The sequence below is a fragment of the Amblyomma mixtum genome, chromosome 3 (genome assembly GCF_055824585.1).
Source record: "Amblyomma mixtum isolate Tamu chromosome 3, ASM5582458v1, whole genome shotgun sequence".
Taxonomy (NCBI): Eukaryota; Metazoa; Arthropoda; class Arachnida; order Ixodida; family Ixodidae; genus Amblyomma; species Amblyomma mixtum.
In genome coordinates this window covers 31,297,213-31,320,586 of record NC_143014.1, presented here as the reverse complement: position 1 = coordinate 31,320,586, position 23,374 = coordinate 31,297,213, and the positions used below count along the sequence as shown (strand labels likewise).

The window sequence follows — 23,374 nt, the reverse complement described above, 5'->3', positions numbered from 1 at the left end:
AAGGAAACCGGTCGTTTCCCACACTGCGCGGCTAAACCTTTGCGGTAGGTAGTTCTCGGCAAAGCATAACGCTTGTTTGGGGCAAAATACAGGCAGAAACGCCTTGCAGCTCCGCAGGCGCGACGCCTTGATAAGAAGCGTTTCAAGCACCCCCTCCCCCCACCTTTTTTTTTCGGTTCATGAAGACGCCCCAGTCATTACCTGTTCTACCCAAAACAAAGTGAACTGCACTCGTACGACAAGCTTACAGCTGCTCCCTTTGCTTCTTGCGCTCACCTCCACAGCTCTTAGAGAGAGAAAAAACCGTGAGCTGGAATAAGGAGAAAGAAACCAAGGAACAGCGGCCCCGCGTCTGTAGTTGGCCTCTTCATGGGAAAAACGACTTTCCCTGCTGAAAATGTATGAACCTTTACATGTCACCATAAAGATGGAGTGCGATCACTAATATGTATTCCACATTGACATTCTAGGCATGCGTGTTGCTGGCTTCGAAACGCGCTGGGAAGATAAAGTTTTAAGGCTGTAGGTGCCAAAAAGGTGTGCTGATAAAGCTTCTCCGTGGAGTAAAGAGCAGCGGATTCCATACCATTAAGTAGAAAATTGCCTAGGAAGTTGTGCCGCTCCGTATGGGATCTGAAATAAAAAGGAAAAAACAGAGAAATGATAAACGCTTTTTGCATTCTACAATCACTCAGTCTGCACTCATAGCGTAAAAAAATAGCACTATGAAAAGAAGAAAGACCGCAAAACAGCGTGGCTATATATACTGCGACGCCGGTGTTCCAGAAATCGAGCTCCCGGCACCCGGTTCTTGTAAGTTTGCGGTTCTGTTGTTTAATGTTGGTGGGCACACCAACGTGAGATACACATCGTGCCATTCGTTGGCTCAAAATTCCCGACCACACAGGCCTGCTGGCTGCTTGCTTCAAGTCAAGACGAGAGGTGACTCAATGTCAAGGTCGAGAGTATTTTCATCGCTGCGTACATAAAGCCTCGGTATTTTCTTTTCATTTATATTTTCATTCGGAAAACTTTCTGCGTCCGTCTGCGTCCATTAGGTAACGTGGAGCTCAAGTTTCCCTGTATATTTCGTCCTAGATTTGCCGTGCCGACTGCCCTTTAGCCTCCTTAATGCGCTGACAACAACTAATTAAGACTTGGAGTGTATCGACATTATGCATTCTTACTGTGCGGTAAGAGATAAGCCCTGGCTGGACAGAGCTGCCATACCTATTCTATGCGTGATATTGCTTTATAACGCTGGATTCGAGTTTTGCGATTCTAATTACACAGGCAACTGCGGTTCGATGCCATACGAGTCCAGTACCTCGCGAATAGACGGCGTGGTCGGAACGATTGCTTTAAAGCAGAGAGCACACTTTGACAAAAAAAAAATGGAGGAGACACTTCCTGGGAGTCCTCATACCAATCCTGCCGCAGTGGTGCAAGGGTTAAGCGATGATCCGCAGGTGCCGACACCCGCGGGGCTTGTGCGGCCCAGGTTGCCCTTCACGAGCAAACTCTCGCGACCAGAAAATTTAACTACCACCTGCCACGGTGGTAAGTTTGGCCCCAATCCGGTCGGCAGGTTGTGATGACGCCTCAAGGTCACGTCACCTAGGTGGCCCGTTTAGGTTTGTTAAATCGAGATTTGTTAGGTCGACTCTCATTCCAGGAGGAGCCGATGGGCTTTTTCCGCCGCTCTTGCCCGGTTCGCCAGCTGGTCTTCCGAATGTGAGCTGGACAGCGACGCCTCCCAGAACTCACTTGTTGGGTCATTGATTCTTTGCATAGCCGGGTTTTTCTGGCAGGCCCATACCATGTGGTATATGTCGGCCACTTCACCGCAGAAGGAGCAATGCGGTCGTACGAATTTGGAAACAGTTGAATTTGACTGGGTTGATTTAAGTATTTGATTGCTAATTTCTTAGGATGACCTTTTGCTCCCTGTTTAGATTTTGTCTAGTTCGGCATAAGCTTTCCTTATGTTAGAGTAAATCCCTCTACCTTAAAGGTGCAGTGAAGAGGAATCTAAACTCGTCTTTTTGCCGCGGGAACTCAATCTACACGTTCCGAGCATTCTTAGGAACTTCGATTTATTGCCCTGTGTGGCCGATTTCCCTAATTAAATCGAATTAACGACCGGCTCCCGCCTTTTTTTTTTTTGAATTCTCCCTGTACGGTGGGCGGAGTCGACCAACACGTGGAGTGCCTTTCACCCAGCATATACCGTGGCGGCTTGCCGCTCTGCCGTCGGCGGAGTAATACGTAGTAATCCGTAGAAGCAAATAGTTCTCGCGTATTTTTATTTCGGCGGGCTCATTACTTATTCACGGAAACATAAAAAACAAAATAAAGCGAAAGCAAAGCCTCCACGGAGCTGGCTGAAAGGCACTCCACGCGTTGGTCGACTTTGCCCACCGTACGGGCAGAATTCAAAAAATAAAGGCGGGAGCCGGACGTTAATTCGATTTAATTAGGAAAATCAGCCACACAGGGCAATAAGTCGAAGTTTCTAAGGACGCTCAGAACGTGTAGATCGAGTTCCCGCGGCAAAAAGACGAGTTCATATTCCTCATCAGTGCACCTTTAATAACGGCTCTGAATAATTATGTTCCTGCGAATGTTGGTGGACCTGGGGTATTAGCGCGTGGAAGCGGCGTGAGCGCCTTCGTCTCCAGCATCCCCAGAGTGTGCTGGAATCCATTTGACTATGGACTTAGTATTTTTTTTTCTGCTTTGGAGCATTAACATTCCGTATTTACCAATCCTTCCACTGGTAGGATTCCGACATGCAGTCTGAGAGTCTGCACTTACACAAGACAGCTTCCGGGAAGCCGTCGGCAAAGCAACCGCCGCCTCATCCGCCTGGGCGATTCCCGGGCATCAAACCGGTGTCCAGTTAACTAATTTCCCTTCCGCATCCGTGCATGCCATGGTAGTTATCCCGTTGACTGATCCCGCCGCGTCCACGTAAATTGCCTCTTTCATTCTGCCCCATGTTCCCCTGATGGCCTTCCCCTTAGCATTAGCATTTCTCCTTTCGTTGTGAAATTCCGGGTGCATGTTTCTCGGAACGGGCCGCACCTCGATATTGCTTCTGTGCTGATCTCCCAAGTCCTCTCTGTACTCCGTTGACCATGGGATCCCTAGTCTATCGAGCACGTCCCTTCTCGTCCTGATTCCTGATAGCCGTGGCCTCTGCGGAATCGAATGGCCTTCAATAATTTCTCCTACGGTGTTGTGAATGCCCATGTTTAGTAGTACTCTTTCTGCTCCCGCGTTGACCGGGATACCAAGTTCTCTTTTATGTGATTGGCGCATTACAGCGTCCAACTAGTTCATCTCAATTTTCTTCCAGTTCAAATATGGCGCTGTGTAAGCGGTTCAAGGTTGCTTCTAAGGGGATTTTTCGCTGAAGACGCCGACGACGACGCTGGATTTTCTGTAGAACGGCATCCTTAACGATGTCGCGCTAAACTGCAACCCGCCTTCCGAGAGGGGCCGCACCTGGTTGCGATGCTTTTGCCCGCTCATTAATTTGCCTCTTTACCATTGGTGAATGCTGCCTTTGGTGCCGGAGGCGGCAACAACAAACAGCAAAAAGAGGAAATAAACGGTTGGTAAAAATAATTGTCGCAAAATGTGCCCCCGGATTGCTCCGACATTCACTAATAGCTACTTTCACTAATACATCTTTTTTACCGAGATCATTATTAGTGGCTCTGAGGAGTCACGACCGCCGCTTTTTTTCCCTAAGCGACGATGTGCAAGCACACGTCAGCGCTTCTTTCTTGAGCAAAAATAATAATTAAGGAAGGACGGCGAAGACGCGCTTAAACCTCCCGAAGATCATCGTCAAAGTAAATAAAAGTTTCGATACGGCGGAAAGTCCGCAATGAAGAGGAACGACATCAGAACATCAAATTAGAGTCAGGAATCTTTCGCTGATATACGCGAGAGGGCGTCGCTTTCCATACCGCAATAGCCAGTCAGCGCCTATTCCGGTAAGATGCCGCCTAACCAGATCTAGCATGACCATCAAGATAACTATAGCCGGTCGGCCGCGAAGGAATGCACATAGGATGAAAACGCGCGATAGACCACGTACGAATCGAAGGTGGAGGAAAATTTGCTCCGGTCGGTTGCGGCACTCGGCGATGGGGACACCGCTCGCTAGGCTGTGCATGAATAGGGTTTCCTTGAGCGGCACAATGCTCCTACCCGTAGCAGCGGATCAGCATCGCAAGGAACAGTGACATGGGTAGGCCCCTCTTAAACAGGCAGGCTGGCATGTGGTCCTCAGCGCAGAGATATACGAAAAGCTATGCACTGAAATTACAGAAAAAAATAGAACGTTCAAAGTAAGCGCTATAGGCACGCGTGACTTACCTTCTTGTGTGAGGGTGACGTTCGTGATGATAGGTGCACGAAACTGCGACCATGGCTGTTGCCACTGCAAAGAAACAAACAGAAGAGAGAAAAGAGGAAATAAATATTGCGGTGGACGTATATCCATGGATTAACCACCTCCTCAGAGAATATAGCTAAGAGAAATAGGACTACGACTGAATTAATGGCATGCAGCCAGCACTTCTTAATTTAGACAAGCTCTCGCACGGCTCGCGCATAGGTTGCCAAAGACGCGCAATGACGGAGGGCCGGGGCCAAAAGGCCCCTATAAACCGATGGTATACTGAGGACGTAAGGTAAGAAAAGACAACGCTATTTCTGAGGGAAACCGTGCCGACCAGTATTAACTGAAAAAAAAAAAAGTGAAGATTATGCAGCGTAAATATTTCTGAAATGCAAAGATTTGGCCAAATCAAAGTGGGATTCTTTTCTACAAGCGGCATTAGGGCGTGCTTATGCTTCGCAGCAACGAATAAAGAGTACTTCGTACGTTTGGCAGGGAAACAGAAAAAAATTCTGGCGACAGCGAAGGCCTTTTAGTATCTGTGAACCTTAAAGAACTGCCTCAGAAGCATCGCGAGAGAGAATATTTTTTGTTTTGTTTTTGAGTGCACGCAGCAACATCGACTAGGTGTTTACGCCAACGGGTCTTGGAAAATTACACTTGATGGCTCTCGCGCATCATACCGTGTCTAATTAGAACGTACATAAAAACGCTATTTTATAAAGTCTTTCCTACACAAATACTTCCTTTTTTATATATAATTAAAAGCGCGGGTACGTTTATCGTTTTGGCTGATGACACAGTTATCTTGAGAGCCCAAGGACTACACGGAGTCCAATTATCGCCCACATCTGTTTTCAGGCACAGCACGCGGCAAAAGGATTCAAGATCGTTGTCTCGGTTGATGGGAATTAGTCTAGCAGATTTTACTTGATTCGCTACAGCCATCGCGTAATGTGGTTTTTCGAGCGTAGGTTGCCAGATGCTCAAGGCCAGCCCCCTCCCCCCCTACCGGGGCCTTCACCGACTTCCTGCAAATTAGACGATACGGTAGTATTGTTATAAATCATTCTGGCGGATCCAAAATGTTGCCGTCGCAAATGTATTTTTACGGCCGTGACTTCCGTATCGCGCTACGTGCGGACTCAAGCAAGTGGACGCTCCGCGAAAGATCTAGTATGGAAGACACTGCATCTTCCCGTCGCTACTGTGGCCAGACTCTACGGTGCCGAGCATATGAGTAGGTTTACGCCGTCGCTACCATAGAGTATCATTCCTTTTCATGCAGCCGCGCGGTCACATTTTAACTCCATTAAGGGCAGGCCACTGCCATTTGATGGTATTTTGAATATGATGTCAGCCGAGAGCAGTGATTGCGGAATGCGCTGTCAACGAGAGTGCATCCCGTAGCAGCTTCTTATGATTCGAAAAAGGGCATCTACGAAGCTGCTCTTTCAAATAACTGCGCTCTCCTGCGGGAGAAAAGAGGACGGCGGGCGTTTGCTTTGCAGTTTTCATCGTTCACTCAAGTTAACATTTTCAGCAAAACGTGCAATACAAACGGCTGCAGGTGAGAGAAAAAAATTTGACCGCATTAAAGCATGACAAAGTAAATAAGCCAATGTCCAAGGCTATCAGCTTATGACGTCACAGGGTTCTGGGAGCACCTCCCACAGTTGCCGCTCTGCATGTCGCCGATCTAAAGGTAATCAAGTTTTAAATAAAAAAAAAGCGAGTGTCCTGGCACATTGAAACCAAGTGAGGACTGTTCAACGTCGCGTAGCTTGGTCTGCAGTATTTGTTCGGTGTCGAAAGTTAATTGATTAGTACATACTAATTAGACAACTTTTCAATTGTTGCGTTCAGGAATAAAGTGCAAATTTATAACTTGTGGGTCATCTTGAACAGCTGGCTGAGATGTTTGCACCAAGGTGCCATTTCCGTACATTAGTTCTCTTTTTACCGGCCTGAATATCTAACTCACAAAATCTAAAAGCTTCCACGTGACAGCGGGGCTGCTTCAGCGTCGACGCGTCTCAGAGTTCGAAATCTGCTTCCCTCTAGGGCGGTGTCCCCGACTGGGCTTTGCGTGTGCACAGGGCCAGAGATATGCGCCAGCAGATGTCACGTGGCAGCAAAGCCGGGAAATAAAGCTACGTGGTGCAAGCCACCTCTTTTTCAAGGTCATCGACAACTTCTCAATTGAAACTTTATTCCGGAAGTCGAAAACCGATTTCAGTAGTCTTTACTAATTAACCTCGAAGAACGAAAAAATACTGCCGACTTGGGTTTCACGGGGCGAGGGCACTCCGTCTTTTTTAAAAGCTTGGTTATCTTTAGCTCGGACACCTGATCATACTGGTCGACATAGGGCGCGCATTACGAAAAACTGGGCCCGCCTCGGCGGCTTAGTGGCTATGGCGTTTCGCCGCTGAACCCAAGGTGGCGGGGACCGTGGTATCTTAACGCTGTGCCTCATATATGACAGAGTTGAGCTGGGAGCCATGAAATGAATACGGTTTCGGTGGAAAAGGGTCAGCCAGTGGCCTCGGCTCTCTTTTCCGCGGCAAAGAGGAGTCGCTGTTTACTTTGGCCGGGCCCGAAGTCACTGCTCCCGCAGGGCGGGCGCGAAGAAAATGAAAGCGGAATTCGTGAGTCAGCGCTGCGGTTCGCAACCGCGCGTTCTTGTCCGTGCCGCTCGCGTGACGCTTTCTCGAGAACGGTGGCTCGAGGGCATATGTGTGCCTTCTTCGGTCAAGAAGGCCGCACGCCGGCGGGGCAGCTTGCGCCGTTGCCGGCCGGAGCGAGCACTCTTCGGAGCTGCCGTGATGAATTGGCGCCGCGGCCAATGACTGGGCCGTCGCGACGGCGCTGACGGCCCGGGAGATGAAACGTTCCTAGAAGAAAACTGCACTGCGGCGCATGCATAACGGCGGCCCGGTTAAGTTATACGATCCGAATGGCTGGAGGAGAGGCGCGCGGTGATTGCGGCAGCTGCGTGCCGTCTGACAGCGGCGAGGCGGCCACCCGCGTCTAGAGAGCCCGCCGCGGGCGACGACGAAGGCGCGGGTGTACGGCGAAAGAAAGCGCCGCTGAGATGCCGCCCCGCCATGAAAGTCTCCGTCGGTGTAGTGACTGAGCAGGATGACCCTGATTATGCCTGGTCGAACCTTTCACTCATTCCGACCAAAATGGATTCTTAGTGCCGTGCAAACGCTAATCAGGATGTTCACCTATCGCTTCTGTCTATAGTTCTCTTTTGAGACGGCGAACGGCATTTTGTTCAGTGGAACCTTAAACTACCAGGTATTGGGATTTAGAGTCTGCATAATTATGATGGGAGTCAACTCAGACGGCGCGGCATCAGGTATAGAGCATCTCAATTAAGGCATCTGTCACCCTCAGCGAAGGCGCATGAAACATCGTGCGCCATGACGTGCCAGACAGGGACGACGGTATGTGTTGTATAGGAAGAGAGCGACCGGGAAGCGGATGGTTAGGGAGAGGCGATTTTATTAGCACTGGGCGTGGTTAAAAACCCTAAAATTATTCCATATAGATAATTTTATGGAGAACACTGAATCATGTCTAAACATATGCTCAATGTTTCAACCGTAACATAAGCAGTACAGATACCTCACGTGGAGGTGTCAGACTAGTATATTGACGTGAACAGTCGGGCAGTCCGATAGGAATCGATCTAAGTAGAAGCCAAAACAAAAAGGAAGACGAGACGAAAAGCGCCTGTCCTGCATCGTGCTTCGTCTCCTGTACCTGTCCTCGTTACACTCAGATGGAGGTCAGTGCATGATAGTCGCCAGCCAGAAAACATGTCAGCATATCGTCCATAGATCTGAGCGGCGTTAAATGAATGCACTGAACAAAGGCAGTTTCGAGGACTACTGTCCTTGTGTACATTAAACAGGCAGGAACGATATAAAATAAGAAAGTATTAACATGATAGCGTTAAAGGTGCACTAAAGAGCATAGCCCCACCGGTGGCAGCACCTGCCATCGCAGCGCAGTGGCGCATCGCTCAACGGCTGCACCACTGCGCCAGGAGTGGCATGAGGACTCCCAGGAATCTATGAATGTAAAGTAGATAACCAATTCTGCATGTATGGGTGTTAACCCACTTAAGCTATCCCTTCTTAACCTTAAAGTGTCCCCTCCAATTTCATTTTCCTTTTAAAAGCTATGTGCGCTATATATCCTGCTATGGCCGACGTACGAACTCTGTGCTGGAATCACGAGGCTACCAAGTTCATTACACGACAGCATCCGCTATTTGTACACAGAATTCGCTACAGTTCGGTTGTGTCGAATTCACTTGCCACTGTAAATTAACGCCCGCAATTCTTCATGAGCCGGCTCATTTTGTTAGGTAAAAAAATGGCGTAGTCTGCCGAAGGTGAAGGAAAAAGCACGCTTCTTCTGATTCTGCCCTCCACGGTTCAGGCTACATTCACCAGCAACGCCCTTGTATACGGGCTTCTCCAACAGCACCAACACAAATTTAACACTCCCTTGAGCATCAAGGAGTTGGAGTCAAAGATGAGCCCGTAGGTCATGTCTAGAGCGTTGCTCCTCTGCCCTCAATGCACAAACAGCTCGCCAAAAACTGGAAATTTACAAGCTCGCAGTAAACATGCCGCACGCAAGGACACTTCGCACGCCTCTCTGGGGGCGCCCTGCCCAAGAACGCAGCTGCGTCAGCTTGTTTCCGCCCTATGCTTCCAATAAAATATGATTTGGATTCGCGATAGCAACCTCCATTCCAAAGGTAAAGGTTCTGTGCCGTTCAGACGCCGGGTTTTAGACACAAACCTATTCAAGTGCGATGTCGCGTGTCCGATGCTTCGTTGCGGCACCACGCCACGGTACACCACGCTGCAGAATCATCGACTACATTCCTCAGTTGGTCACCTATGCGCCTTGGTCGAGCGCTATTTCTTCACCTTACATTGCTCGGAGTTGCAAGACTGGTGGCGTTCCTGAAACAGCACCCCGGAAAAGCGACGCAATACACCGCAAGCGATTTATTGCCATTTTCTTCCCGCTCAGTTGACTGTCAACTTTAAATTGACCCCTGTAGCCGGAAGCCATCCTCTCCCCGACTGCCGCACTTCGTCTTCGAGAAGTTATGAGGCACGAGTAATCGTTTGTTTCAGAAGCAAGTCTCCGCTTGTTAGGTTACACAAGCTACGTACAAACAGCTCGTTTCGCAACGCCGCGCCGACGTGACTGCGATCGTGCGCCGCGATTTCGCTGCCTGCCGAAAAGACACACGGCCCCCGACTCGCCGCGCGTACAGTTCCACCGCCTCGAGATTCGCGCGGCGAGGCTGACGTAATTATCCAGGCGCGATCTGGCGCCAGCCTGCCAGACCTGCGCGGCGCGGGTGCCCGCGAGGCTGCCTGCATGGCGCCGATCGCCGGTAAACGAGGAAGTCGTTTGTTGCACACAGCGCGCCCATTCCCTCACCGCGCGAGTGTACACGCTACGGATTCAGTGCACGCGCTAAAATAGAGAGCAAAAAAGGCCCTGTACCCGCTCGCTGAAAAGCTGAAATACGACGCGATGAAGTACGATGCACGGCGGGAGCTGCACACGTCGAAGCGTCCGTGCAGGACGCTGTCGCGCGCTGTGATCGCGTACCGAGCCGATCACTTTCAGGGATCGATTCCTTTAAGCGCGAACAAGCTGCTCAAAAGCCGTGCTGCCACCACCGATCAGAGCGGCGGGCGAAATTTGCACGGGGGAGAGGTTCGGACAGCAGTGTTGGGAGAGCGAATGAGCTCAAGGACGCGAACCACCGCGGGTTGCGCAGTGGCTCGACTGACCGGCTGAAGAAGCGAAAGCGTGAGATGTGCAGCGAAATGTGTAATCCGAAGAGCGATGCGCGAGATCCGAACGGGGCCTTGTATGATCGACCGAACAGCGCCTGCTTCAAAGAACATGATCACAGTGGTCGTGGTTGAAGGCAGTAAACCGTCCAGGCGCGCAGTGACAGGCATGAAGCCAAACAGAACACGAGCAAGACGAAGAGGTTTTTTGGTTGCAGGGAAAAACACGCCAACCTTGTCTTATTCTCTCTTTCGCTACTTAACAGCGTGCTCCTTGTTGCTGACGCGTGACTCTCGTCAAGCAAACTCACTTGGCTATCGTGCTTTGCTTCAGGTGTAAATAGAGCTAGTTCTACCCAACCTCGTAAAGGCTGCGATGCAGAGACAGTAGAAAAGACATGAAAAATTAATTTTAGATGCTATTGCCACGTGTCATTGTAGTGTTTGTTCGTTCACGCTCAAGGCTGCAGGAAAGGGTTCTTATCACTTTTGTTCGGGACGCGAGAAGCGACCAGACTAATCTCGATTGATCGCAGCCATGAAAGGCTGCATCTAGGTTTTTCCAGATTACTGTAGATGATCTTGTCTTGTTATCTGGAAGTTTCCTTGCCGGCTTTAAATTGAACGATGCCGCGAGCAGCGGGCATTCGTAGTTCGACGATTGACGAGCACGCTTGTTGCTTACGCCGCCACCGAGTGAGTCAGTTCTTTTGCAGGCGCAAGTCAGCCCAAATAAAGAGCTTCGTTTGCAAGTATTTCTGGTGTCTTCCTGACCGCTGGACTGCCGTCACTACAACGTGACACTATGTACAAATGCGTACATGACGAACTCGCAGCTTTTACTGAAAGTGGGCTTTGTTTCGGGAGAATTTGGCTTCGTTCATATCGCTAATAAACTGTTTTTTATGCTAACCAGCAAGAACACGTTCGCTGCGCATTTTCGAGAAAAAACAAAACAAAATGGTAGGTATTTTACGTAGTTGAACCTAGTAGGCGTGCGAAAGCATGTGCTTAGCGTGAGTGGCTCATGGTTTTGCTTTGCTGGGTCGTCGGCACGTGTGGCGACGATGTTAAGACCCAGGTTAAGCTCTGATCGAGGTTAAGCTGCTCTGACCGGTTCGCGCCGCAGATGGAAGTTCATGAAGACCCTAATGTGCCATGCACAGCGCGAGGGTGTTGCGGTGTAACACGAGGCTTGATCGACTGCGGCGTGCATAGTGCTCTCGTGCTATGGCCAGCGAAGCTGATCTGTTCGCGCCTTCGAGGATACGAATCACCATTCCGGCATTATATGTTTTCTTTATTACCTATTTATTTCACTGATATGACGATGCGGTTGGCATGTCGCCGTTGCTATGCTCTTGGCACGAACCCCCATACATCGCCAGATCTTGCTTGGGGTTTACCCGTAGGAATAGTACTTTCGCACTAATACTTCACGACCCCTTTATTTATTTAATTTATTTATTATTGATACCCTCAGGACCAAATGAATTTCAGAGGGGAGTGGTTACAAATTGTAGAAAGAGAACAAAAACAAAAAAAATTCAGCGTACAAGCGTCATGTTCCTGGTTATACAATTCAGTACAAGAAGTAAGCATAAGTTGTAAGGCCAAAGTAAGAGAACAAACAAAGGTAACGAAAGTAAACAAAAGTAATGCAGAATAGGTTTATGGGTTTTAACGTCCCAAAGCGACTAAGGCTATGAGAGACGCCGTAGTGGAGGGCTCCGGAAATTTCGACCACCTGGGGTTCTTTAACGTGCACTGACATCGCACAGTACACGGGCCTCTAGAATTCCTCCCCCAAAGAAATTCAGCCACCGCGGCCGGGATCGAACCCGCGTCTTTCGGGTCAGCAGCCGAGCACCATAACCACTGAGCCACCGCGGCGGCAGTAATGCAGAATAATAAGTACATTTGTTGTAAGCCTTAGTATACAATGTTAGCTAAACTGTTACGGAAGCGCAGGTTGTCTTGAATGCAGGCTGTCGATCCGGGATGGTGGTTCCAATCTGCTGATGTACGGGGAATGAACGACTGAGAACAAGCTTTTGTTTCGTGCGACGTTATAGCGCTTTGTGAACGTGATCTAGCCGTGGAGAGGTGAAAGAAGGGGGAGGTATCATTTCATTGTGTAGATAGGGACAGTTGTAAAAAAATTTATGAAATAAACGTAACCGTGAAAATTTTCGACGGGAGGCTAAACGTGGGAGGTTGAGCGCATTTTTCATGGAGGTGACACTTGCAGTACGATTGAAGTTAAGTAGGATGAAACGGGCGGCGTTATTTTGTACAAGCTCAAGCGCATTAATTAAATTTGCGTAGCTGGGGTCCCAAATTGCAGAAGCGTATTCTAGTTTACTACGGACAAGGGTTTTATATAACATGAGTTTAGGGAGGTAGGGGAATTGCAGAAACTCCGGCGTAGGTATTCCCTAGCATGCTGTTAGCATTGCTAATTATGGCGTTAGTATGGAGCGACCAATTTAGAGAGGAAGATATATGAATTCCGAGGTAGCGATATGACGTGACAGCCTCGAGCATGGTATGGAATGTTGATTGAATGCTGGTTTAACAATTTGCAACCTTTGTGACAATTTGCACGAAATTATGTATATGCCTGTTAAAAATAAACCATTGCTGCTTGGTATGGGAAAATTGCTTTGTCGGGGGCTGGATGCTGGCAGAAGAAGACATCTGGTTAGAAATCTAATTAGCTAGCGTAGCCTGATAGGATAGAGCTCGTTCGCAAGCAAACAATGAGAGGGAAAACTGCTCGCCCCGCCGCGGTGGCTCAGTGGTTACGGCGCTCGGCTGCTGACCCGAAAGATAACAACCCCGAAAGAGAGAACCCGAAAGAGAACAAAAGCTTGTTCTCAGTCGTTCATTCCCCGTACATCAGCAGATTGGAACCACCATCCCGGATCGACAGCCTGCATTCAAGACAACCTGCGCTTCCGTAACAGTTTAGCTAACATTGTATACTAAGGCTTACAACAAATGTACTTATTATTCTGCATTACTGCCGCCGCGGTGGCTCAGTGGTTATGGTGCTCGGCTACTGACCCGAAAGACGCGGGTTCGATCCCCGCTACGGCGGCCGAATTTCGATGAAGGCGAAATTCTAGAGGCCCGTGTGCTGTGCGATGTCAGTGCCCGTTAAAGAATCTCAGGTGGTCGAAATTTCCGGAGCCCTTCACTACGGCGTCCCTCATAGCCTGAGTTGCTTCGGGACGTTAAACCCCAATAAACCAAGCCAAACCAAAACTGCTCGCATGAAAGCAAACATTCAGAGTCAGAACAAGTCGTAGCTTCATTGATGCTTTAGGCAAAAATCAAATCGCCGTGTTATTTGGAGTGCGGTCCTCATGCAACACATGTTCAAAGGTCACAATTATCCACAGTGCGATAGCTGTTTGTAGGCATCCTTACCGGCACTCTGGCTGCTATCCCGTTTTCGAACGATTTCTTTGTCCCTCCAATAAAAAAACGCGTGGCAGATTACAGGCGCCCGGAATCCATAACGCATACGCGCAGCGTTGCTGATATGACGAACGGCCACTGCAGGATTTCATCAATTTTCGTATTATACATTTTTCCCTCGAAAGTCGACATTGCAATGATCAACAGGGTTTGGAGACCGATACACGAAAGGGACTACTATTTCTGTGGTGGACGAATGGTAATGAGCGACGATGATTACGAGAGGCGTGTTTTCAGAAAAAAAGTTAATTGTAGCTCTGCCTACCATGAACCTTTTTCCGCTCACTCGCGCCCCGCAAACTTTTGAACGCGATAGTACCCTTTTAGCGTCAAGTAAAACATCTCTGGCAGTGAGCGCGTGTACCGAATATTTAATGCGCCAATTGAAGGCCGGACGTGGACAATGTGATGAAAAGGTGGTTTCCGTATATATCTGCCTCTCGTGCGTGTTATCTCCACCGTGTGAACATGGATCACCTCCAACTCGCCTAGTTTCACGAGGTAGCGTAAGGAGGTCGTTCTGCTGAAAACCCGGCGTCGTCGTCCGTCGTCTTGCGTCAGTCGTAAAAAATCCCGAATGTTTCAAATGAAAAAAGAAATTAGACAGCAATGGGGTTGGAACCAAATCTCGCTGCGCGCCAGGAGGGCACGCAACGCACAGACCAACGAAGGCTTTTTTTTACTTTTCTAAACTTGGTATCTATTACAGCGAAGCAATGTTCTGCCTACGTGAACTATGTGCAAACCACGAAGAAAACAATCGCAAATGAACACAATGCATAATACGACACACCTAAACAACAACGCACGCTGTTGCTTCAAACGTGTTAGACGGGCACCTAGCGAACGCGTTGTGGTGTGTATGACTTAGCAACGTGTGTTTGGTATGTACTGATGTTATATAAATAAAAAAACACATATAAATATGCTAACTAGAAATCGCGTGGAATGAAAATGCGATGTTATGGGGCTTCATTGTACTGAAAATGGTGTGTACGTGTAAGAGTCTGTAGTGGCGTAGTGTGTCGTGCAGTTTAACCTTGCCAGTGATTGGTAGTTGGAATCGATAATTGTGATTAGTGATTGGTTATCGGGAATGTGATTGTGGATTTATAATCGGTGAAAAATGAGAAAGAAAAGGAATAAAAAGAAAAAAGGAGAAGGTGCTGTCGCGTCTACTCTTCTCTTTAGGCGAAGCTTAAGCGTCCTCCTAGTTTATATATATATATATATATATATATATATATATATATATATATATATATATATATATATATATATATATATATATATATATATATATATATATATATATATTACATCTCATAGCATACACACGTGGTTTTTCACGAAACCATTTCATATCATTGTGGTGTACACGACGAAAACATTTTGAAGCCACGCATTCCGACCACCAAGACACTTGACGAGCTCGCCGCCGCCTCTGTGCAATGTCTCGACGGCTGTTTTGACAACGCGCAGTCATGTGAAGTTCACGGCACCACTCCAGCCGGTGTCTCACCGCGGGGCGTGAAAGGAGCAATTGACCACTTTCTCCCCCTTTGGAACATGGAGAACAAGATAGTGCGCAATAAGACTGACTAAGCAGCAGTGACAAACAAAGAGAGAATGGTCACTTTCACGTCGTGGCAACACAACTTGTAAATCAGCCTAGACGGTATTTTAGTTACAAGATTGGCTCGGATTCTGCGCAGGTATTTAAAACCGAATGAATACCCCTAGATAAGCCCTTACGAAATTTCAGTACGTCAAAGCCCAACTGTTTTGAGGCGCTGATAGTGCCTTGAAAACCGGGTCAGAGAGGCGATCGCATAAATTGTTTGCGCAGTAACAATTTGGCCTCGTGCCCAGAGCATAAGCTTCCTCATGGAGCCACTACGGAGAGAGAAGCAACGCCCCGACTTTTCCATCTTAGCTTTTAACCGCACATGGCACCCTAATCGTGAAACCCCTCAATTATATCGGCGGCAGTACTGCTTGTAACACGCGCACACGGAATACAATTCTCGAGTATCATGCCTAACGAGCCCATCCCATGATTGAGGCGTGGCAGCTTCAGATTGAATGCGAATTAGGAAGATTGATCGTCTCTGCAGTTAATGGCGCCAGAGTGTGCTTGTTAGTTTTCCCCCCGAGCGAGCGCACCTGGCCGACGCTCTTAAACGCAGAGCATCCGACTCCACTAAAAGCTTCGCTCCAAGAGCGTGGTAACCCATGACCGCTACAGCGAAGTCGCTAATTGTTATTGGTCTCACATACCTACAGACGCCACGGAGGCGCCCGGAATTTAATGGTATGCACATTGCTTCCTGAGCTCACTTTACATCGGGAAGTAAGAAAGAATATCCCCCTTCCAGGGAATTCACTGGCGAGCCACGAAGTGTGCCGGTGACACGTAAAACGAGCCGTTCTCCTGACACGCAGACCCCTAACTCTACCACTGGTACAGCTCTCACCCTCCTGTCAAACTGCCCAATCCTATGTGATGAGAAAAGAGGAATTGCATATTGTTCACGAATAGTTGGCTGCTGGCAATTCACAAGTACCATAAACGTCTGCTGGTCGCCTAGCAGGTTATGCTGCTGGATCTTTTATGAGGGATTTGAACCGGACTTGAATCCAGGCATATTAGACGGAAGAGGAAACTGACGAAGCATTTCAACCAAGCTCAATCACTCTGTATACGCAGGTCCCAGTGAGTCGGCCAGAATTTCGCGTGATGGCCTTCGCTCCGTTTATTAATATCAGCACGCGGGGGCTGCGGCAGACGAAACGGTACTGTGATGCGATTAATAGCAGAAGCTGCCGCGACTTCTGTTTCCGGTGAAGACTCAGTTGCGGCAGATGGATGAGCAAATGCCATTTCACCGGAATTAACACTGTAGTAGGGCACCCCGAGTAGAAGTTCGGCATGCAACCTAGGGCCTCACAAAAATTCCGGCATTATTCAACATGACTAGCTATTTATAGGGCTGTCCGCTCGGAATGGTGCTGCAGAAGTATAGACCGTCTTGCTTTTTTTTTTTCAAGGTTTCTTCATACCTTCGTCTTCATGTGGCTTTTGCAGGTGCATTTTTTTTAAAACCGTAGCCAAGCACCTAGGCATTATTACCCTTATTAAAAACAAACTAGCTCATATCATCAAGCTTAGCATCTGTCTCCTTTGGCAAATATGAAGTTATTTATTGCACTTAAAGCACTGAACAACGTCAACTGAGCGACTGATCAATCAGCGCATAAAAAGCTTCTGGAGCAGCCAAACATTGAGAGCGCCGTTTGCCCCGCTGCTTTCAAACTTTTTTTTTTTCTTTTGGCCGCCGCCTGGAACACCCCTTGTAAACAGATCACTTGTGCAGACTGAACTGCGCAAACACACCCAAGGCGTCGGAGTGTACTCTCCCTCCCGCATCTCTTCCCACCTGCCATTCCTTCACGAGCCAAGAGAGACACCCGACACGAGGCCATGGCCAGCAAAGCGCAGCCAAACACGCCCAGGTCTTCAGCGCGGCTCGCTTAAGTCGTGGAACCGGCGCCTCCGCCCGGTGGCTTGTTTATTGACCCGGCATCAGTGTTGCTAAAACGCCGGTGGTCTTGGCTCGCGAGGACGCAGTGTTTACCCGGTGCGAAGAAAGGACGCACACTGCCTCCCCCCCGCGCGAACATGTGCGGCCTCTCCAGCTCGCCTCGTATACAAGTCGCGGCGATGAGGAGCCACGCTTGGGCCGAGTGTCGGCTCTTGTCTCGCTGTTCGTTACTCTTGCCGGCACTTACGCGCGGGGCTGGCGTCGCTCATCTGTCCGTGCCTGCCAGCCGCGTGCTTGGACCAGCGGGCTCGCGTCGAAGCAATCGCATTGCCGACCGCGTCACGCAGGCAGTGACGTCAACGAGGCTCTGTACTTTAGCCTTTTGTTCGCCCAGAGCGGCGTCGGCTGCGTCCTCGTCTGAGCAGCCCCAACTTAGGCCGCATGCTTAATTAACGAAAAAAGGAAAATGAAACCCTGCCTCTGAAACATTTTTTTTTTTTTTTGCAAGACCTGTCCACATCATATATCTAGCAATTTATCCGCACAGGCCGAATGTTGCCTTGCCTGTACATTCTTGCTTGCAGTAAACGCGCTCATCGGCACTTTGGTAATTGGTACATTGCATATCCATTGCGGTGCACCCTGAAATCGCCGCATAATTCGTTTTCTTTTGCCTATCGTTAAGCGAGATAACATTAATTACATTCGAGGCATGTTTAGGTACTGCTTTCGAACTATTTGCATTTGACTATGGTGCCGCAAACCTTTGTAATGTTTATTTCATGTACAATGCCACCGGTACGCGGAGGAGGAGGAGGAGGAGGAGGAATAAGAGGAAAGGCAGGGAGATTAACCTGAATAATAATCGGTTTGCTACCCTACACGGGGGGGAAGGGGGTGAGGGGATAAAAAAATGAAAGAGAAAGGGGAGTAACAGAAAATTGAAGACACTCTAAAAAGTCAGCGTTCGGTGAAGTCACAACCTATCGTGCAGGTCAGAAGTCCGCAAGAAGCTTAGCAGTGCCTTGGAGGCTTTCACCGCCGACGATCGCCGCGGCCAGTGGCTGACACCGGTACGCGGCTTTATCACTGTGTCTGTGATGCAATATGAAATCAGATTTATCTCGAATGATCGCAGACAGGCGCAGCAGATTCTACGTTGTTCGAGACTGTTGTGGTTACTTTGCTCGCCGTATCTCGAAAGTTCGTCGTCAGCTTTAAATTGAGCACGGCCGAGAGCGGCGGGCATTCTGTTCGACGACCGCCGAGCGCGCGTGTTGCCTGTCGCCGCCTCCGGGTCACTCAGTTGTTTTTGGGCGCGAGTCAGCCTAAATAAGCAGTTTCTTTTGGGAGCCCTCTTCGCTGTCTGCCTGACTACCGTCAACAAGTGAGAGGAACCTTAGTGAGCCCTCCTCAGGGTGATGAGTGGCAGCAGGCCACCGCAGCTGCTTCAATCATTTAAACTTCGAAGATATCGGTGCACAATCTGCGGCCATTTATTGCACAATAAAAAAAAATGGATACGGCCATTGTTATGCCGCCGCCATTTCCACCATACGCTACTTGCACTTGCACAAGGCTGGTGTCACGTGGCTGTCCACAACGATGTATTAGAAATGATGCAGGCGCACTACTTTGTGCTGTTCGGGTTTCAGAATAAGAATAAAGAATGTGTTATTGCTATTCAATGGCTTTACATTATATATTTTGTAAAGAAGGGTCTCAGCACAGGTGTTGTGTTAGGGGTCCTTCAATTAAACAAAGAATATATTAGAGGTGATCCTTAAATACACAGAAAGAGTAAACAAGAACTAAGAACAATAGACAAAAAAGCAGACAGTGCGTACAGTTTGGTATAGTTTTTCTTGTTCTACTTAGGGGTCAAGCTTTCTAATTGCATTGTTGTATGAACGAAACGATATATCTGACGTCGCAGTTTGTGGTAACCTTGTAATAAAAACTTCGTGGTAGTTTTTGTATTAAAAACTGAAAATGAGAACGATCGCTAATTGGAATGTCTGGTGCAGCTATAGTGGTGGATAAATGTGACCGGAGTGCATGTGTTCTCCAGTGATTCGTGAGCGCTATCGAGGCACAACTTACAATACGATTAATTGGTTTGTAAATAAAGACTAGCACGCGATAATTAATGTGTGACGTTAAGGGTGGAATAATTAGCAGTTTATATGCAAATGCAACTAAATCATGTCCTTTCAAAGAAATAATTGCGGGCAATGCTGTGTTTTTAGCCACTGAACAGAACGAAGCGTAGTGGGATAAGTTCGACCGTATACTGTGACTGCTTAGGCGATGTGAGTGTACGACGGCGTGATATAACAATAGTAGCGCGCTAAATCGGAAATAAGTACCGAAGCTTGCTAAAAAAAAAAAGGAATTCTCTTGTTTATTTTAACGGTTATGTCGTAAATGTGACCAGATTAATTTCGGGATTCCAACGCAAATCTGACGCATCTCCTGCCGTTCATGAAATGGAGGCAGCCAGCTTTATGGCGCAGGAACTCTCATGAAGTGACACACCGCAGTAAAGTTTTCGAGTAGAATAATGTCACGTGGACCAGACGACAGCACGAAACGCAGACGTGGAAGGCCGACAAAAGGCTGGCGCAGAACTTGCTGCATATTGGGGGGGGGGGGGGGGGGCAAACTTGCTCTTGAAAATAGAAAACTCAGTGCCGGCGCTAGCAGCAAGTGCGCACACGGAAGCTTAGTGCTAAAATTGAAATTTAGAATGACACGGCGTTTCGACCCCGTGGCCTTCACTAATTCGTCTCGGAGAAGGTCGTCAGTCGCTTCTGTGCCACGGAGGCGGCCGCCATTCCGTCAACTCGACTAATGCGACCGACGACGTTCCCTCTCGTTCTAGAAGCGGGCCTCCACGCCTGCGTCTCATTGCACGCGTCCTACAAGATGATGTCGAGGCGAGACACGCATCCGTCAAAACAACCGTTTCCCACGGGCGTTGGAGCAAGTAGTCGCTTGTGGTTCGTGCGATCCTTGACGATACACGACCGGATGGTGGCGTTCGTGACAGCCTCGCACTTTGTCGCAGGGCCCCTGAGAACCGATTCGCTTCTTCAGACAATGAGACTTTTTACCGTAAGGCAATTATCTCTGCCTTCACTAGACATTCCGGCCCCTCAACAGTTCGCTCTATTTTACTGATTCTTTCGAAGCACCAAAATGAAGTTTTTCTTCGTCACTGATGGTTGATCGCAGCAGAGGTCGCTGACCACTTTCGCGAGAAGAAATGACGTTTCGAGAAGGCTCTTTTGTTCGCAATTCTTGGCTCTCCCTCCGCCTTATCTCTTCTTATAGAACGGGTCATTGGCCTCTCAGTTTTGTCTACTCCACTATGCTTCCTGATTGGACCGTGAAGCCAATGAGTGAAGGTCGATGATAATCGAATCATCGAACTTTAAAAGGAAGGCTGTTTGTGCGTGTGCACCCTTTCCCGTGCCTATTCCCGTACCACACAGTGGTCTCTCGAACACATGCAGCATCCCAGAAGGGCACCGCCCTTGAATATTCAGTGGAACGAAGACGGGAAAGGCGTCGAGGGAAGAGGGCTTCGCTCGTTTGCGCGCGTGCGAAAGCTGCACCACTTTTAATTTTTTTTCCTTATTGGCACTGCGTTTCCTCAACGTAAGTTTACACTTTCGCATTCCGAGGAAATTAACCATACGTCGCTTTCCGCACCAGGCGTGCACTCGCTCACGTATACAATGTATTTGGCACGCGAGATAGCTGGAAAACAACGAACTCGCTCCGGCATACACAAAGGCTCGCAGAGTACTCCAGGATAAGGTCTTGCGGCGCTTCGCCCGTATCATCCAGATACAAACAACAACGGCTAACGGGCGTGTCGACGTACAACGGAGGAAACACTTGCAACTTCGTCATCGCCGCCAATAGCATGAAAGGACAATGCTTCCGGCTAAACAGAGGGTGAGTTTGCTGGCGGACCATGCAGTATATAAGCCTGGTTTGTGTTAAAAGAAAAAGCGAAAGCACTGCTGCTGTTTATACGTCACGTCAACGCGCGAACAGACGCCGGAGGAAGCAGAAGTCGCTCCGTGAGTTGACGTTAACAATAAACACGGCATACTTTGCCAGCGAGTAGTTTCTTGAAAAAGCACCTTGAAAAAGCCAACCGAAACCCCAGCAAAAGGTTTTTTTTTTTCACTCAACGACATGATAAAATTGTCGGGCATATGAAATGATTCCGCCTGACGTCGACAGAATTAGAAACCATATTACAGGTTAAACTAGAATTTTTAATTTGAATTCAGCACAGAGAACTGACGAACGAAAATAAGCAGGAATAATGGCAAGTTGTTGGGAAAAGCATTTGTCCTGCAATAGACCCAATCTTGTTCATGATGGTGATTATGATGCATGCTTAACATATGTTCACTGGCCCGACATAGTTAAGCATGATCCGCAGTTAAATCATAGTCAACTACGTCGATGTGAAGTCTATTGCTGTGAAATAATAAAAAAAGCTCACTCAATTTGTGCCACTATTTCCGCTATTTTGAATTCCAGATGTAGAAAAATGAGCTTAACTACACGAACCGCGGCATTGCCCTCATGTCGAGGATTACGACGGTGGAAAAAAGGCAGCCGTCATGCGCGCATTGAAGGTTTTGCTCCAGAGCGATGCCGATTGTGAGAGCTACCCAATGTCGCCGATATGTAGAGCCATTATGAAGTGGCATCAGCACAGAAAATAATGCGCTGGCCGCGGTTACATCTGGCTAAGGCGACAGTCACATTGTGGCAAACAGTACTGTCTTTCATGGTTAAAGCCACATGTATTTTAGTTTGTCACGGCTCTAGCACTTCGTTTCTATCCTTCACCTATGCTTACAGCACTGTGAACGAAAGAGTACACAGACGAAAACATTCCGTTTACATTTTCCCCTAATCAGTCTATTACTAAATTGCGAGTTAAGCATTTACTTACATTACGTGGGTATGTTTTCATTGCGCCACAGAACCTGCTTTTTTTTTTTTTAAAGGAGGAGGCGCACTGAGAAGTACGCAGGTTTTCTTACCGAGTTCTTCTGACACCGAGATTAGCTTAAGCAAGTTGCATTTCAAATTCTTGAGGAATGAGTCCGATGTGTTTCGCATTGGTGCAGCTTTCTGCTTTTGGCAGCAGCTATATCTTTGCTTGCAGCAAGAGGCACATAGTATCGGCTATTTGCATTGAAGGTCATCTGTATAATTGAGCCGACGTGACTCTCGCTACAATGAGTACTGCCCTCATCTAGCATGTAGAGAGCACCGAATTGAGGGACGACCTCGGCAGGCTTTCAAAGATGGTTGCCCGTCCTGATCGGTGGACTTGGCCGTAAAGTTGGTATGCTAAAGTGCCCTCTTACAGGGCAGTGAAATTTGAGTGCGCCGAATACTAAACCCGGTTTATGAGCTGTTGGGTGCATCTGTGTCCATGACCCTTCGTTTGGCTGCTTGTTCCCAGCTACATACACACTGCTCTGCTTCACGAAGGCTGTTTCGTACGCAGTTAGTTTTCCGAGCGCAGGTACATGCTGTCCTTGATAAACGTAGGACACTGTCTCTCCACCTTTACCTCATTAAAATTCTTTTCTCTCTGTAGGACACTGATTTCGCGCTACACGGCGGACAATGTTGGAGGGAGCACTATCGCTATGTTGTTTTGCAGGAAATCTTTTATATCGAGCCCTCCCCGGTGGACTCAGACCGTCAACACCCGGTCACGTGACAGCGTACAATCTCTGCATCTAATGGCATCACGTGCGTCGTTGCGATCGTTGCGCAGGGTTGCCTAAAGTCTGTAGGGACTTTACGGTAGGGCAAAAGGCAGGCAGCTGCACGGCGACAGCTTTCGCTGAGGTTATCTCATCGGGCAACATAGCGGAAACACTCGGCAATTTATATCTTCTTGTTATCACACCCGTATCTCTGCAGGTCGCGCAAGGTAGAACGTTATCATATCGTTCCCTCGACCGGCACGTCGCGCCATCCATATGATACCTTCTTGCAAGACGTTCCATCTTGTAAGGGAAGTGCGT

General features: G+C 48.3%; 1 protein-coding gene across 6 annotated transcripts in view; it reads right to left on the bottom strand.

Moving 5' to 3' along the window:
* LOC149349563 (sushi, von Willebrand factor type A, EGF and pentraxin domain-containing protein 1-like) overlaps positions 1 to 23,374 on the bottom strand; it is a 108,546-nt gene that overhangs the window by 62,166 nt on the left and 23,006 nt on the right. For all 6 annotated transcript variants that reach the window (XM_089578540.1, XM_089578537.1, XM_089578539.1 and 3 more), the window contains exons 2-3: positions 4,393 to 4,456; positions 587 to 633 (exon numbers count right to left, since the gene is read on the bottom strand). In XM_089578540.1, the coding sequence (XP_089434666.1) occupies positions 587 to 633; positions 4,393 to 4,456 (111 nt within the window). The remainder of the gene's footprint in view (positions 1 to 586; positions 634 to 4,392; positions 4,457 to 23,374) is intronic.